Source organism: Misgurnus anguillicaudatus, chromosome 7, assembly GCF_027580225.2.
Source record: "Misgurnus anguillicaudatus chromosome 7, ASM2758022v2, whole genome shotgun sequence".
Classification (NCBI taxonomy): Eukaryota; Metazoa; Chordata; class Actinopteri; order Cypriniformes; family Cobitidae; genus Misgurnus; species Misgurnus anguillicaudatus.
This window is the reverse complement of record NC_073343.2, coordinates 19887095-19901490: the sequence shown is the minus strand read 5'-3', so window position 1 is coordinate 19901490 and position 14396 is coordinate 19887095. Positions and strand designations below refer to the sequence as shown.

General features: G+C 38.2%; 1 protein-coding gene across 1 annotated transcript; it reads right to left on the bottom strand.

Annotated features, from left to right (window-relative positions):
• Positions 1–1976: 1976 nt before the first annotated feature.
• Positions 1977–10676, bottom strand: LOC141365321 (ectonucleoside triphosphate diphosphohydrolase 5-like). Its single transcript, XM_073869535.1, has 13 exons — positions 9910–10676; positions 9149–9228; positions 8618–8761; positions 8067–8142; positions 7512–7547; positions 7320–7408; positions 7156–7235; positions 6999–7060; positions 6802–6903; positions 5381–5524; positions 5234–5290; positions 3962–4077; positions 1977–3718 (listed from the first exon to the last, which is right to left on the bottom strand). Exons 1-13 carry the CDS (start codon positions 10187–10189, stop codon positions 3635–3637), a joined length of 1350 nt encoding a protein of 449 aa, XP_073725636.1. The 5' UTR covers positions 10190–10676; the 3' UTR covers positions 1977–3634.
• Positions 10677–14396: the final 3720 nt, after the last annotated feature.

The window sequence follows — 14396 nt, the reverse complement described above, 5'->3', positions numbered from 1 at the left end:
GACTCAACTTGTATACTTAAATGTTCTGATTTCTTTGTATGAATTCAATATTTGCCTTGATGACTATATCTGGTGGAAATTTTGTGTCAATAACCCACCTAGAAATCAAAAGGGGGCATTTGCAGGCTGTGCCCCCCAAACAGGTTGTTGTGCCCCCTACACAGTTTTTTATTAATTTAATATATATCAAGAATAATTAAAATTAATTAAACATTTAATGTTTCATGACTTATAATGTAATCAAATGAGGAAAATATAGTTGATATGTTTTCTTTAATTAAAATAGATCAGTTTCTCTGATTGGTTGTATTGCTGCGTCTTTACGTCTTTTAGCATATTTGTGACTTGATACTAGCAACATGTTTTTGCTGCATTTTATGGATGATGTAAAATATAGATATTAGAACATTTAGGACGAATCAGCACCGCATGCTCCACCTGACTTAATGCACCGATTGGCTCAAACTCTGAGATTAGAGGTCGAGGTGGAATTTAAAACTCTACAAGACACTGTTTTACGGAAGTTTAATGTTCGTACACGCCGGCTTCAGCTTTTTTAAAGGTAAGTTAGCGTTGTTTTAATTTACGTAAGCTTAAATGTGAAGTGTGGATATAGACCGTTGACAGCATTGCAACATGATTATGGTAAAGTGGCTTTCACTTAGGACGCGGTGTGCGCTGCGCTATGAAACCGATTCATTTCAACGTGCCCCCCTGTTAGTTATGGTCTGGCGCCGGCTCTGTAGAAATCCCCTTACTGATAAAAATGCTGATGTGTTAAATACTTATTTTCCCCGCTGTATCATGTTAAAATTGCCACTTTGTAGGGGTGAGCAAAAATGTGCCTTTTCGGTGTAACCTTTTAAATGCAGATGAGCTGATCTCTGCACTAAATGGCAGTGTTGTGGTTGGATAGTGCAGATTAAGGGGCAGTATTATCCCCTTTTGACATCACAGGGGGAGCCAGATTAATGACATATTTTTTCACATGCTTGCAGAAAATGGTTTACCAAAACTAAGTTACTGGGTTGTTCTTTATCACATTTTCTAGGTTGATAGCACTGGGGACCCAATTATACAAAAGTCAGATTTTCATGATAGGCTATGTCCCCTTTATTAAGCAGGGCTGGAAATGTGGGGGATATCGAGTGGAACAGAGTTCCAACTAGAACTTTTAAAAAGGAATTTTATTTAAACAACTTAATAGCATTTAAAAATTATTTCCCATTATGATTTTTTTAATTGCAGCTATTATTTTATAATGCATCATCAAGTTTGTCACGTGACACTTCACAGTCACAGTGGCACTGTAGCCTATGTGTATGACTGATGTGTCAGTTTTCTAAATTAAACAAAAACATTTTGTTAAAAGTTTGTGATAATCAAACTAGAGAATTTCTGTCATTTCCAGCCCTTAAAATGTACAATTAATCATATAAAAAAAATCTATCATCTGCACAACGAGTAAACAACGCTAAATAATTTTCTCGCGATAATTGACAAACACTCGCGATGACTGTTTCGTCACTTTTAATAACTGGCGCGAATAGCTAGCATGTCATGAATCCAAAGTCACTCGAGAACTGTAACGTGGGCAGTAATACACCATTGTAGTGTCTAAACTGCCGCAAATCACACAAGAAGAAGAAGAAGAAGAACTGTAACGTAAGTTTGTGGATTCTATTACCAAAAGGTAGGCTAAAAATCGTATATTGTTTAAATGCCTTGATGTCCAAGCAGTTGATTTAAGTTTATACAAAGTGAACTAATAAACGCAGTTATATTGTGAATATATGACAGGCTATGTTAATATAAGAGAATGTTATGGAAGTCAAGTTGGACTTGTGTAGTTCCTATACAATGATTAGGTGGAAAAACAATTAGGGTTTATTAATGTAAGTCTGTAAATGTGTTTTTATCTTAAATAGTTTTATATAAGAAAGTCAAAAACAGATGTGTCATACTTTTTTTTATTAATACATACAATATCACTTCATAATATACAGCATTTATTTGAAAAGCATAGCCATATTTATAGCATTTGTTGCAGGTAATACCTCAAAAAAAGCAAAAAAACATATGTTGTACATGATAATCGTTCGTAAACACAACTTGTGGCAAAGTTAACCATACTGATGAGGCCATTTGCTGATATAGTAACTACTTATATATCATATTTTTTATAATGATGCTGGTTTAGAGATGTTCTTGGATTAACAAGAAAAGGAAGAACAATGCCACACTGTAATAAATATTTGTACAATAATTCACAAAAGCATGTCATGATGCTAATTGAGTAAAGCCTGTTAAATAAGTCAGGGTATCTACAGGGGTGTGCACATGTAACACTTAAACAAGTTAAAATTCTGGAAGACTTGGTTCTTTGCAATGCTTTACACATAAGCATGCATGCACAATGACCCCTTGTTTCACAGACAAGGCTTAAGACCAGTCCTAGTTTGAGCTCTTTCAACTGAAAATATTTTGCACTGACAGATCTTAAAATATGCCAGTGCCATTGATTTGTCTCAAGATACACACCAGTAACACCTTTTTCTAAGGTGTGTCTATAAGAGATGCTTAAACATCTTTTTCAGCATCAATGTTTGATTCAGCATCAATGTTTAATAAGTAAATTTAGTGTAATATACAGTACCATAAAGTCTTAATTATTAACTTCCAGCCAGTAGTCACTTGAGTTACATTTAAAATATTGACAGAATCTTACCATGTGTCTGTTTTTTTGTTAATAAGTAGAAAGCACCATACTGTATGCTACTCAATAATCCATGGCTGGTAAGACCTTGGTTGAAAAAGCTCCTGTAGCATTTCACCAAGAGCAATGTCCATCTGAAGATATTATAATCCAACTACAGGTCAACTTTGCATACCTTCTCAACATAAGAATAAAACCAAAATAAATAACTCATTAATTTACATCACTCATGTATTATTTATCAAATTAGTATATGGTATGATTTTGTTCCTATCCCTACTTGTACCATTATCTTCATTTTGAACTGTTGCTCCCACATAATTTTCCAAAATATCACGGATGGCTCTTACAGCTACATTTAAAGTGTTATGTGCTAGAATAAGGGCACTAAAGACTTAGGGAGTTTTCAATATAATTGACAATACCCTAACAGAGTACTACACTAGTGTACAAGCACTGCTGCAAACTAAAGACAATAGACCGTTTATGGATGCTATACTACCTCACACAAGGCTTTTTACAAATATCACACTGCACATTACCCTGCACAGCAACATAGATCGAGCTTAAACAGCTCTGATTAGTTGCGTTATACATTGAAACTTTGAAAACGTCCAAAGTAGACATCAACAGTATATTAGATGAGAGACAAAAGAGGAAAAAATGTAAACATACAGTAGAAGTAGCAGGCTGGCCTTGCCATCTGTACATAAATAACACAGTAAATAAGAACAGTTTTCTGGGGGTTTGATTTGGGATGGTAATGATGGAGATCGTGGTGGTTTAGGAGTGCAGTGCATATCTGAAATTCACTGAGGAGTGTAGGGTAAAAGGTGGTGGGGTTACTTGATTAGGTGAGGTGTCCTCCTGCGTGGTCCCTGTGCTCCCCTTACTGTTTAAAGCCAGAAGATCGCAGGCTTAATGAATGTTAAGATTGTGCAAGTGATCAAAGACTGCACCGAGCGCCCAGCTCGTCTCCACATTATTCACCTTTTTAGTAAGCTGAAAAAGAAAACGTGAATAAAAAGTCATATTCTTGCCTAATTCGTGGTACCGTAATGTCAGTCCACAAAAATAGCGATCTCAGACTGCCAAGGGATGTTAATTTAGGCTTGCAATTTACTTGTGTACACAGAAAATGGCAAACAGGTTTGAGACCTATTTTAGATCCTTCCCCACAGTGTATTTCCTGTTAACTTTTAGTTTTACCTTTATATGTTCATTCTTTGTACATTTTCCACTCACCTGCAGAACAGTGCTGTCCTTGAAGCCGAATCCCTCTTTTAGTAAGCAGGTGATGTAAGTCATGTCCATGCACAAGTAAGGGCTGACTGCACGATATTTGGTCATCTTATTGCACACTTGAAAAAGAAAAGAGTAAATTTAAAAAAAAAAATGTTGAGCTATGAGGCTTGAATTGCAGAGATTGAGCATTATACTGTAGTGTAATGTACAATGCATTCAAGATATTCAACTGTGGACCCTCAAAATTTTACCCACGACCTTTGCCCTGCTAACGCAATACTCTACCAGTTATGCTATAGGAATGTTACAGTTATGCCTTGGCATGAGAAGTTAAAGGTAGAGTATACACTATCCAGTATAGCCCTTACTGTTGATTGACAGGCCACAGTTTGTCAGAGTCTGGGAAAAATTACAAAAGACGTTGAGGCACCAGTGCTGTGTATGCTCCAAGCGTCTGGCACATCTTTGTGAAACAGCTCTTCACAATGTTTTGTTTTTCCTCAAGCTGACAAGCTGATTTGTGAAAGTTTGGGAAAAGGGGACGGAAAGTGTAAAAGAACTATTTCATACCCTCAGTCGTGCACATGTACTATGTGCGCCAAGCCACGAGAGGGGACAAGCAGTGCCAAGTGTTCCCGCACAGGGTGTGACATTAAGTCCTGTCTGCCTTCAGTTAGATACTGGGCATAGGTGTTGCCCTCGGTCAGTGAAGAGAGGGGTGCCCACAGGGCTGCGGCCATGGATTACCATTGCGCCAAGCGTGGTTTATCAAGACTATGCGACAGTACAAATGAAAGCCTTACATAAGACGCCAACTCATTCCCCCTAGTGATAAATCTTTTCTAGTCTACAGACATTTATTGTTTGACACATTATTTCGAATGAGACAGATTTCGTGAATCCATTTCAGTTGTCAGACGGGCCAATGTGTGGTCATTGTCCTCAGCAGCATGTGCACCTATACTATACTTCACATTCTGTACAGTATGACAATGCATAATATATTCCTCTATTTGAAGCGCACGAAAAAGCTGAGATAACGGTTCGGAGGGTTTCAAAAGATGATGAACACACACAGGCAAAAGTATTTGTGTGGGAGAGGTGCAACCCGTGTTTATGTGGTGGCAGAGCTATCATTTTGTGAAGCCAGTGTGATTGTCGAGAGCCTCAAATGCAAATAAGCACAGAGGGTTTATGTTTGTGCAATGTGTGCGGCAGGACTTTGACCTGCATGTGCTTTAGAGGATGGAAGGAAGTCATCCAAAGTCTTACCTTCTTTGGCTCTCTTCTTGAAATCCCTGACTTCCACAGTACCACCACGGGATCCGTCTAAAAGATTGAGACAGTACGTTCTTGTTCATTTAGAATGTAAAAAAGAACTTCTTGAGGCACACTTATCACAAATTTAACCCCACTCACCAATGAGACCAGAATCCACAGCTCTGTCGTAGTAATAGGAAAAGGCATAGAAGACACTGCTTCCCTTCACTTCCAAGGGCTGGTGCACAATCCCTTTCACTACACGCATGACTTCGTGGTAGCACAGCTTATACCCTGCATAACCTGGAAGTAAAGTTTTAGAGTATGAGAATAACATTGTATATTGACATTGTCATCTTACCAATACATCTTATTGACACAGATGGCACCAATAATATCCCTTCGCAACAGAATCTATCTGACCAACAACGACCAATCACAGTTAATGAGACTATGCTTGACATTTGTGACACTCAAAAGAGAAACTGGAAAAGTCTAATTATAGTTCTGCGTATGACCTGCACCATAGTCTCTACTCTATAGGCTACGAGCCGGACGTTGTTCGCATCGACAGGGAATTACAAAGTTTGCAGGTAAATAGACAGTGACTTTTGTTGCAACCTGAGTTGTTAAGACTTGCAGTGCGTGTGTTCACTACTCACTGGTATGGGATGCAGAGGTTACATTTCGAGTATGGGTTCCTAAACTTGAGAGAATATGTCACATTTTTCACATATCGCTTCTTAACTTGGTCCATCTTTGTTTTTACCGTTTCAAGCAGAAATGTGTATGAGGAAATGCAGGCAGATTTTTTTTCCTGACAAGAGGGGTTCTTGCGGACCGATCACAGCACTTGCGGTCCACGTAGAACTGACGCGTGGTTACATGTTTGTAGAGGTGCGCGCCGGGATACACAGAGCTATGCACAGCCTTTTCTAGAATTATAAATTGCTCTTTAGCCTTGAAACTAAATAGCTGAGAAGCCTTGAATGTGGAAAAGTGCATTTCAGGAGATTGCCTCCCGTCTAAATAATGAGGTCAATTTAAGGGATTGCCACAAACATTTCAGGAAGAGGTTTCCTCACAGAAAGCTCTAAATAGGCAAATTTCATATGGTCTGGAGTGAGCTCACTGGTATGTCAGCTCTCCCAGTCAGAAATCATGTGGACTACTTAACAAAGCCCCTCATAGCTGCTATTCTAGACCACAATGTGGTGTTTAGCCAAGATCAAGCTGCAAGCAACATGCAGTAAGGCTAAATGCCAAACATCTGACTAAACTAGTTTCTTTTGGCTACATGCCTCATGAATCATTTAATGAGCGAACTGACTATTTTCTCTCACCCTACAGTAAATATTTTGTTTGCTATTTTGGTATTTATGGGAGCTTTGAATGACACTAAATAGACAAGACCAGACTGAGGTTGAAGTTTAGTGAAGTCCATTTTATAGTAAAATTAACCTTAAATCCAACATGAAATAAATTTATATAATATTCAAGTATAGAAAATATAAAAAAGTAAAATCAAAACTTGATTTGATCTTTCGGAAGTAATTAAAAGTAATTTTAAGACCACTCACCGTCTGGGTTTCCACTGACTTTGTATGTGAGTCCACCAAAGGACCACTCTTCACTGAATTTTTTGGGCAAGCAAGAACTTCTAAAAACTTTCCAGTCGATATCTGATGATTAAACATTGCCAGAGAAAACAGCGAGATATTAATAACCAACCATTTTGAAACATGAAGATTGAAAATATAAATACATTTAATATTACCATCAGAACCGAGAGCACCAAGAGTTGCCAGCCGAGCTGCAAAAATTCCATTTCCAAGATAACTACAAATGACAAAAGAGAAAAATTGCGTATTTTACACTGCTTATAAATTCCTAAAATTATGTTTTAACAACCTGATAGAAACAAGTTATCTGACCTGTGTGTGTACAGCTCATATGTGCTGTTAAACATGTTAAATCTGGCAATATAGTCTAGTGGAGCATTCAGTACAGTTTTCTGTGAAAGAAAGGAGAACAGTGTCAGTGTATGACATATTTGTCTATTTGTCTAGGACTGTGGGTTTGTTTCATATTATCATACCTTTAATTTTGGGAGGAAAGTAATTTGGGTTGAACCTCCACCCAAATCTAGAATCCCAACAGTTCTTCTTGTTTTAGCATACAAATGACCTGCAATACAAAAGTTAAATAAACAGTGTTACTTTGGAGTTATGTTAATCACTAATAATCACTACAGTTTGGCAAACCCTTATGAAAGTAATCAATACTTTACCTGTCAGGAAGTTTACTGTAACCCATGCCAAGACCCCTGCAAGAGAGAGAATCCATTCTATTGAGATTTTATGTATCAATTTACAACAGTATTTTAGTATTAAGCACCCATCAGTGATCTTATTATGGGTATTAGTTAAGGAATTAAACCTTTTAAAAGTACATGGTTATCAGACAGACATATTCTACTGTATATGTTCTCCAGGTTTCTTTATTAAAAGTAATATCCTGTCAAAAAAGTGCCTTATATTGGGGTCATCAGGGACTAACCTAGGTAATCAGACTGTCTGAGATGTAAAATTGGCCACACCTCATAAACAAATTTGACATTTGGCATTTAAGTGAATGTGAACTTAAATTAAAAAATTTGGATTTTATAATGAGTGTGGGAGGCTTCCAGACAAGGCTTAATCTAGACAGTTATATTATAAAACACTGGGGTCAATATCACAATAACAGACACAGAGGAAACCTGGTGTCAAAGGGTTCACTATAATACATCTAGGCTTCATTGTCTTGAATTTCAAGGACTAGATAAAGAAAACATTCTTAGTACCCTCATTGGCACCATTCATGATGGACACACTGTTGTTTGGCACAAAGAAAGGAGAGTCATCGAAGACTTCTTTCACCTATGGACATAAAGCAGAAATTGGATTAAAATGTCATTTTTAATACTGCAATGTATTCTGAAAGTTCCTGATTCGTGCTCCTCTGTAATATATAAAGGAAGAAAAGAAAGCGCTTTTTTGTTACAACTTGAAAATGCAATTGTTGTATGTTTTTGTAATCTGAAGTCAAAAGGAAGTGCACTGAATCAATCTTAGGCAAATTTGTCTGAAAACTGAGCAAGCTGAAAACCACAAGTGTGGCCGGTGTGGCGGAGTAGAAAATGATAATTCAAAAGCCATTCGGTTCCCTGAGGCTCCAGACAGCCTCAGAACAGCTGCTTTTGCACAGTATGGGTTTCTCTTCTCTCTCACTTCCTGTCTTTCTTTTTCTCTGTCTTGCACACAATGTGGTTTGCTTTCCTTTGGGATGGTCAGTTTCTCTAACGAAATTGTCTGAGAAAGCAGGCAGTGAAGTGAGAAAGCGAGGAAGCCTTACCTCATCCAACAGGGCTTTGGCTTTTTCTTGAGGCAACAAGCGCAAGCCTGCAGTGGCTTTTAGAACCACAGGTGTCTGTATCCATAACTCTTTGGGAATTGTCTTTTTTGCCACTTTCAGCAGCTGCCTAATGGTTTCTCCACCCTAGGAAATAAAAATTAAACATTATTTATTTAGCATAATTCTTTAAAATGAACTCAAGGGAAGCATCCTGTTTCTGTGCAAACTGGAAAACTTATGTACAGTATCGTCTTTAACATTTCATTAATCTGATCTGCAAGTAACCTTATTTTAAAAGAGATATAAATTACTATGGTGACAAACTACACTACTGTAATGGATAACTGCAAAGTCTAGATTCAAATTCCACACCGCTAAGTATAGCTTTTCTAGTGTTTTGCATGACATTGTAATGGGAAAAATTTAATAAAATATATACTTCCTCTGTCTGCATGATACTATTCTGGAAAAACTCAAAGCTCTAACAATTTAATAGAAATAACATGTTCGTAGATGAAATTAGCGGCTTACCACATCAGGCTTATCCGCATAATGTGACAGTCCAGGCTTGACGGCATGATACATCTCATTGTCCAGCACTGGGAGCTCAACTGTGGGATAGACAGAAATGTCAAAAGACAATTTAGAAGGTGCACATTAAAGATGGTCTGTAAGAAGTTCTAAAGTTTATTTTGCATGAGCAGACATGTTTGGTTATTGTATGTTTACCACAAATGGCGACCACTAAGATTTTTCCAGACAGACAAATTAAGAGTTTCTGCAGGCTTAAAGTTTACCTCATCAGGCATGATGCCATGTCTCCACTTGATGGGCATTTAGGATTACTGCATTATCAGCCCAAACCCATAATCTTTAACAGATTGCTTAGGGTTGCAATTTATTAAATATAACTGCTGCTGCCTGTTACCTATCTTTCCCTCTTTTTCTCTTCCCAACCCGCCTTTACAGCATGCAGTGATTAAGCCCATGCCAAACAGACACTTAAAGCAATCATACTATTACATACAGCCTTCTTAGAAAGGTTGCAGTGAGAGGGCGAGAAAGAAAGAGAGAGAGAAAGTTGGAGAGGGCAGCCGTTCACAGAGTCTACAAGGCGGGACTCTTCAAGATCATTCTGAGTTCATGGTGTAAGCTACTCTAAAGCATGGATGTGAATGAAAACGGTTAGAGCTACAGATCTGTAGAAGTATACAGATTTTAGCTCTAAGAAAAGTATCTGGATTTCTGCATGCAAAAACTAAAAAAAAAACAGGCATGGAGAAAGGACATACCTGGGTCTTTTTGAATGAACTTGTAAATGTGGATACGAGTGCCACTGCTGCCAGCATCGAACATGATCCCATAAAAGGTGCGACTGAAGTTGACTCGTCGGGGTGCCACTGTCTCTGCCATCACAGGTACCTCTGGTGGAAGCTGATTGTCCATGTTGGCATGGTGATTGAACGCACGGTAGCGGTTGTACATGTGGCTGTTATATGTCGCCTCTGCCAGGAAGAACCCGGCGAAAAGCCACATGGACACCGCCGTCAAGAGCAACATCTGCTGAGACATGGTTTCTCTCACCCACGCTGGCACTACGAACAGCTGAAGGCTTGAAGGGTGGTTTCTCCAAGAAGTGACTCAAGACTTTTAACAGATGAGGATGTGTTTGCTGTTTTTGCCCGGTCTTCTTAAGAAAAAGTCTTGAAGGTGTACAGATGCAGTGTGCAGAAAAGAGGATGAGGAAGGGAAGAGAATAAAGGTGCAGAGAGTTGGAAAGAGGGTGAACACAGAGACACACTCGGGACTGGTTGGTCATCTGTTTACAGTATATAAAGACATAAGCGCTTGGCAGGGGGCCATGCCAAACAGGAGCATCCACCAATCCTGAGCCTCACCATCGCAAGCCCTCTGAAATCCATCCTCCACCTTCTCCTCCCCTTACTTATAAAATGGACATGGGATACCTGCTAAACAGTGCCGTTTTTTCTCATCAATTAGAGATGGTGTAACTGGTAGTTAACCCCTTGTACCCTCCCCATCATTTAAAGTCCAATAACTGCAACAAAAATTTCTTTAAAAAGCTGGGTTTCTAAGAGTGAATGCATTCGTTTAAAAATAAATTTTATGGGCGTACTTAATTAAAACTTACAGCTTTGCTTTCTACTTACGGCCGGTTTGTTACTTCACCACTCTTTTCTTTCTTCTAACAAGCATTTAAACCTACTCATGCAAGCTACCATTTGCTGCAACAAGCTTCCTTTTCAACAATAGTAGTGATATCATGAACTGGCTTTCATCTTAAAGTCCGATTAACAGGTTTCTTACGACTCTGGATTACACATAAAAACAGTTAATTCTTATCCAGTGAATATGAGTTAATTGTCTCGTAACTTCTAAAACAGGACTTTTTCCTTCTTTGTTCATTTTAAAAGAGGTGTAAAGTGATGTAGACATTATCTAACTTATTGTGGGACTGTGTGGCAAGGGTATAAAATGTCATTATTATAATAAAACCTCAGGAGCTGAAATATAAGATGCACATGAAGAGAAGCTATTACGTGTTGTTTTCGCATCAGTGGACAGATATTTTGGCACGGCCGATTGTAAACTTCAGTGTCCGTTTACTTTCAGTGCCCGCAGAGTAGTGGAAGATCCTGTACCAAGGACACCTAGGTTCAAACTTTTAGACTTTTAGACAGTTCTTGAAAGAATACTTCTACTAAATTTACCAAAATTTTGGCTCAAAAATGTAAAGTGTCTCTAAAATAAAACATTTGTAAATTGGTTGTTGGGTTGAAGGCTTATTCAGCATTGTCCCTCAATTAGATTTTCAGTTAGACAAAACTTATTTACTGTTTTTCCTAATAGAGTTTTTTTGTAGAATCACTCATGCGATTTCTTTATTGGTTCAAATAGATTAAAAGCAGCTACTGTAGGTGTTAGCAAGAAGACACTGTTCAGGACCTCATATGAACTCAACAGTAGAGGATAGAGGGGGTTTCTCCGCTCTGTGAACCTTGGCAGTGCAACAAGGTTTGCTAAACTGTTTTGCGCAATTCTCAAGAATTCAGTTGTGTCAGTGGGATTGCATTGCTATGACATGTCTTTTTCTCTCTTACTTGCAACTAATGAAAGTGGTTCACCACACATCAGGTTAAGATTGACTCTCTCTGCCATTGCCGGTGAGACTCAGCAGGGAACAGGGAAGAGCAGAAATAAGGGGCGGTGGAGCCCAGTATGTGATTTTAGAGCAAAGAGGGGAGAGGAGAAGCACAGAGTGGACATAGGGAGGGGGCCAGGGTGGAGTTTGGCAGTGCCTGTGCTCCCATCATGCCATTCCAGTCCCCGGACAGTCGGCTGAGCAAAGCAACAGTTCCAACGTTGTAATTTGGAACTAAAAATATTACACTTTCTTTCCTCTTTCTCTTGTTTTTTCAAACTGCGGTACCCCATTATGGGCTTTTCTCCCGTGCCAAGCATGCATGTGCAGGCCCTCATATTGACTTCTGACAATTTAAAAGAACACTTTCAACTGTGCCAAGGCAGCAGTATAAGGGCACCGTGAGCTTATTTAATAGGTTGCCGGCTATTTAAGTATAATAGAAAAATGTTCCTGCTTCTTTTGGATTACTGTTTTACATTTATGTTTTTACTAGACAATATGATTAATTTTACAGCTGCGTTGCAATTCATTGCATTCTCAGTTTCTTCATCCTTTTCCCCATGCTTTTCATCCATCCAGTAGTTATAATTATGTTCATACATAACTAAAGACAATTACTGACAAGGCCGCATGTATATCCATGGGATTATCACAGTACATCATAAACAATATTTATGGCATAAAGCAAGGCAATTACAGTACACAGTTTAACTGATTCAAAACCAGTTGTGCAATGTGGACTATAACAAGTTTAGCCACAATAATAATTTGGAATAATTGGTTGCCAGCCCATTAAAATGTACAATGCATGCACAATATACCAGAAAATAAACACTTAGAAAACAATAGACTGCTCTACCAGTGCATAAATCAAAACATGTGACAACAAAATTGTGAGGTTTTACTATGCTCAAGTGAACTGAAATGAAATGTGTTATCCATCAAAAAAAGTGGTAAACAGTAATATTGCCATTTTCATCTCTAATTTCTGACATATAAGTTGCAGAAAAATGCAAGTTTAATATGATGTCTGCAAATGTAATTTTAAATTATAATTCTAAAATTTAATTTACAGCAAATAAAACAAATTTGACTACAATTGTTGAGAAGCATGGCAGCAATATATTTTCAGGATACTGTAACAATTTACAAAACAATACCTGTACCAATACAAAAATACATGCTTTGAGACAAATTCAGCATTTATAGAATAAAGCTTATGTTGTTACATTATGTTGGCATAAATTTATGACCCCCTTGCTTTGTAAACTAATCTTACATTAAATAACAGCCACGAAAATGCCATTTTTGTGGGTGTCCTGCCCAAGAACTCCTATTGAAGAGACCATAACCGTGTAATTACAGTTTTGATGATAATGACAGCTTGAAAATGTTCACAGTTATTTGTATATGGTGGGGGGAGGGATGGAAGTCTGCTTTCATCTCTGTCATAGCAATTAGCTTTAAATTTAGTTGCCTAACACACATGAACCTAAAGCCAAGAGCCGCTATAAGGTTACAGTAGCTACACCCTGACATTTTGACATATGCTCTTTTGGCTTTTCCTGCCTGTGGAATGTTTTATGGATACGCTCCAGTTTCATCAAAAAGCTGAACAAAAATGAGTAGCTGGGAAGCCGGCATCTGACTTGAGTACAAGGCATGCAATGCGAGGGTGGTGCTGCTGGATGGATTCGAAATTGTTCTGAGCTAAGTTTACATTGTTTTAAGAGGCTTGGCCCCGGAGAATCTGCTAAGTCAACGGCAATTTTCTTTAAAATTTTGTGGCCAGTCCACAGCTTATGCAATACTTGCTTATAGCTCAAGTCTGTGTGGTGGCTGAATGACCTGTCAATCATTGCTGAAGTTCTGTTCAGGAGTACGGGAAATGAACCCAATCTGCTTACATAACCTCATGCACTCTTGGTTACTCTTCATCCCACATTTCTTTGATCGGCGAATATCACATTCTGATTTGCAAACAACAGCATCTGTGACCCCCCCTTCCAAAATTAACTTTAAACCAAACATGCCCATTGGGGTTGGATTACTGTCCATAAACAAAGCCATGGTCTGTATTTTTAATTATTTTATACTATGACAGTGGGATTATTTAGCTATTATGTAACTGCATGTTAGTAACTTTCAGTCACCGACTTGCACACGTCACAAAAATGCAGACTCATCGTAATTTTGTTCTCTAATATTTGACTTTTGGCTAAGAAGTATTCAATACTGTATGTGTCACTGCTTGACCTTCAGAAGTTTTCACTGTAAAGAACCGTAGATAGGATCTGTATCGTTGTCGTGTTTTCTTTAGCTTGTTTGGTATGCTGGCCAGTAAGCTTGAGGTCATTCTACTTCTTTCATCAGGAGCCAACATTCAGCACCATAAAGACCAACATATAATGGTAGATCCTTAAATTGAGGAGGTCACTTGTCTTACTGTTGCACATAAAGCTGGTTGTCAAATGCCACTTCAGCCAGGCAGAGTTGTATTGTGACTTTAATGCTCAGATTATTATAAACTGCGATCATTGAGCCATTTGAACTATAGTACCTGTGATCATTGAGGAACTTTAATGCCTCAGTTCTTGGTAAGTCAGTGCCATC

Bases quoted from the DNA above. Each gene is read 5' to 3' on its own strand.
- LOC141365321 (XM_073869535.1), bottom strand. From the start codon at position 10,189: ATGTCTCAGCAGATGTTGCTCTTGACGGCGGTGTCCATGTGGCTTTTC. The intron at 7,409-7,511 runs GTAAAGTATTGA...TTTGTATTGCAG, and splicing joins TACAGTAAACTTCCTGACAG to GTCATTTGTATGCTAAAACA. The intron at 3,719-3,961 runs GTGAGTGGAAAA...TTTCTTTTTCAG, and splicing joins AGGACAGCACTGTTCTGCAG to CTTACTAAAAAGGTGAATAA.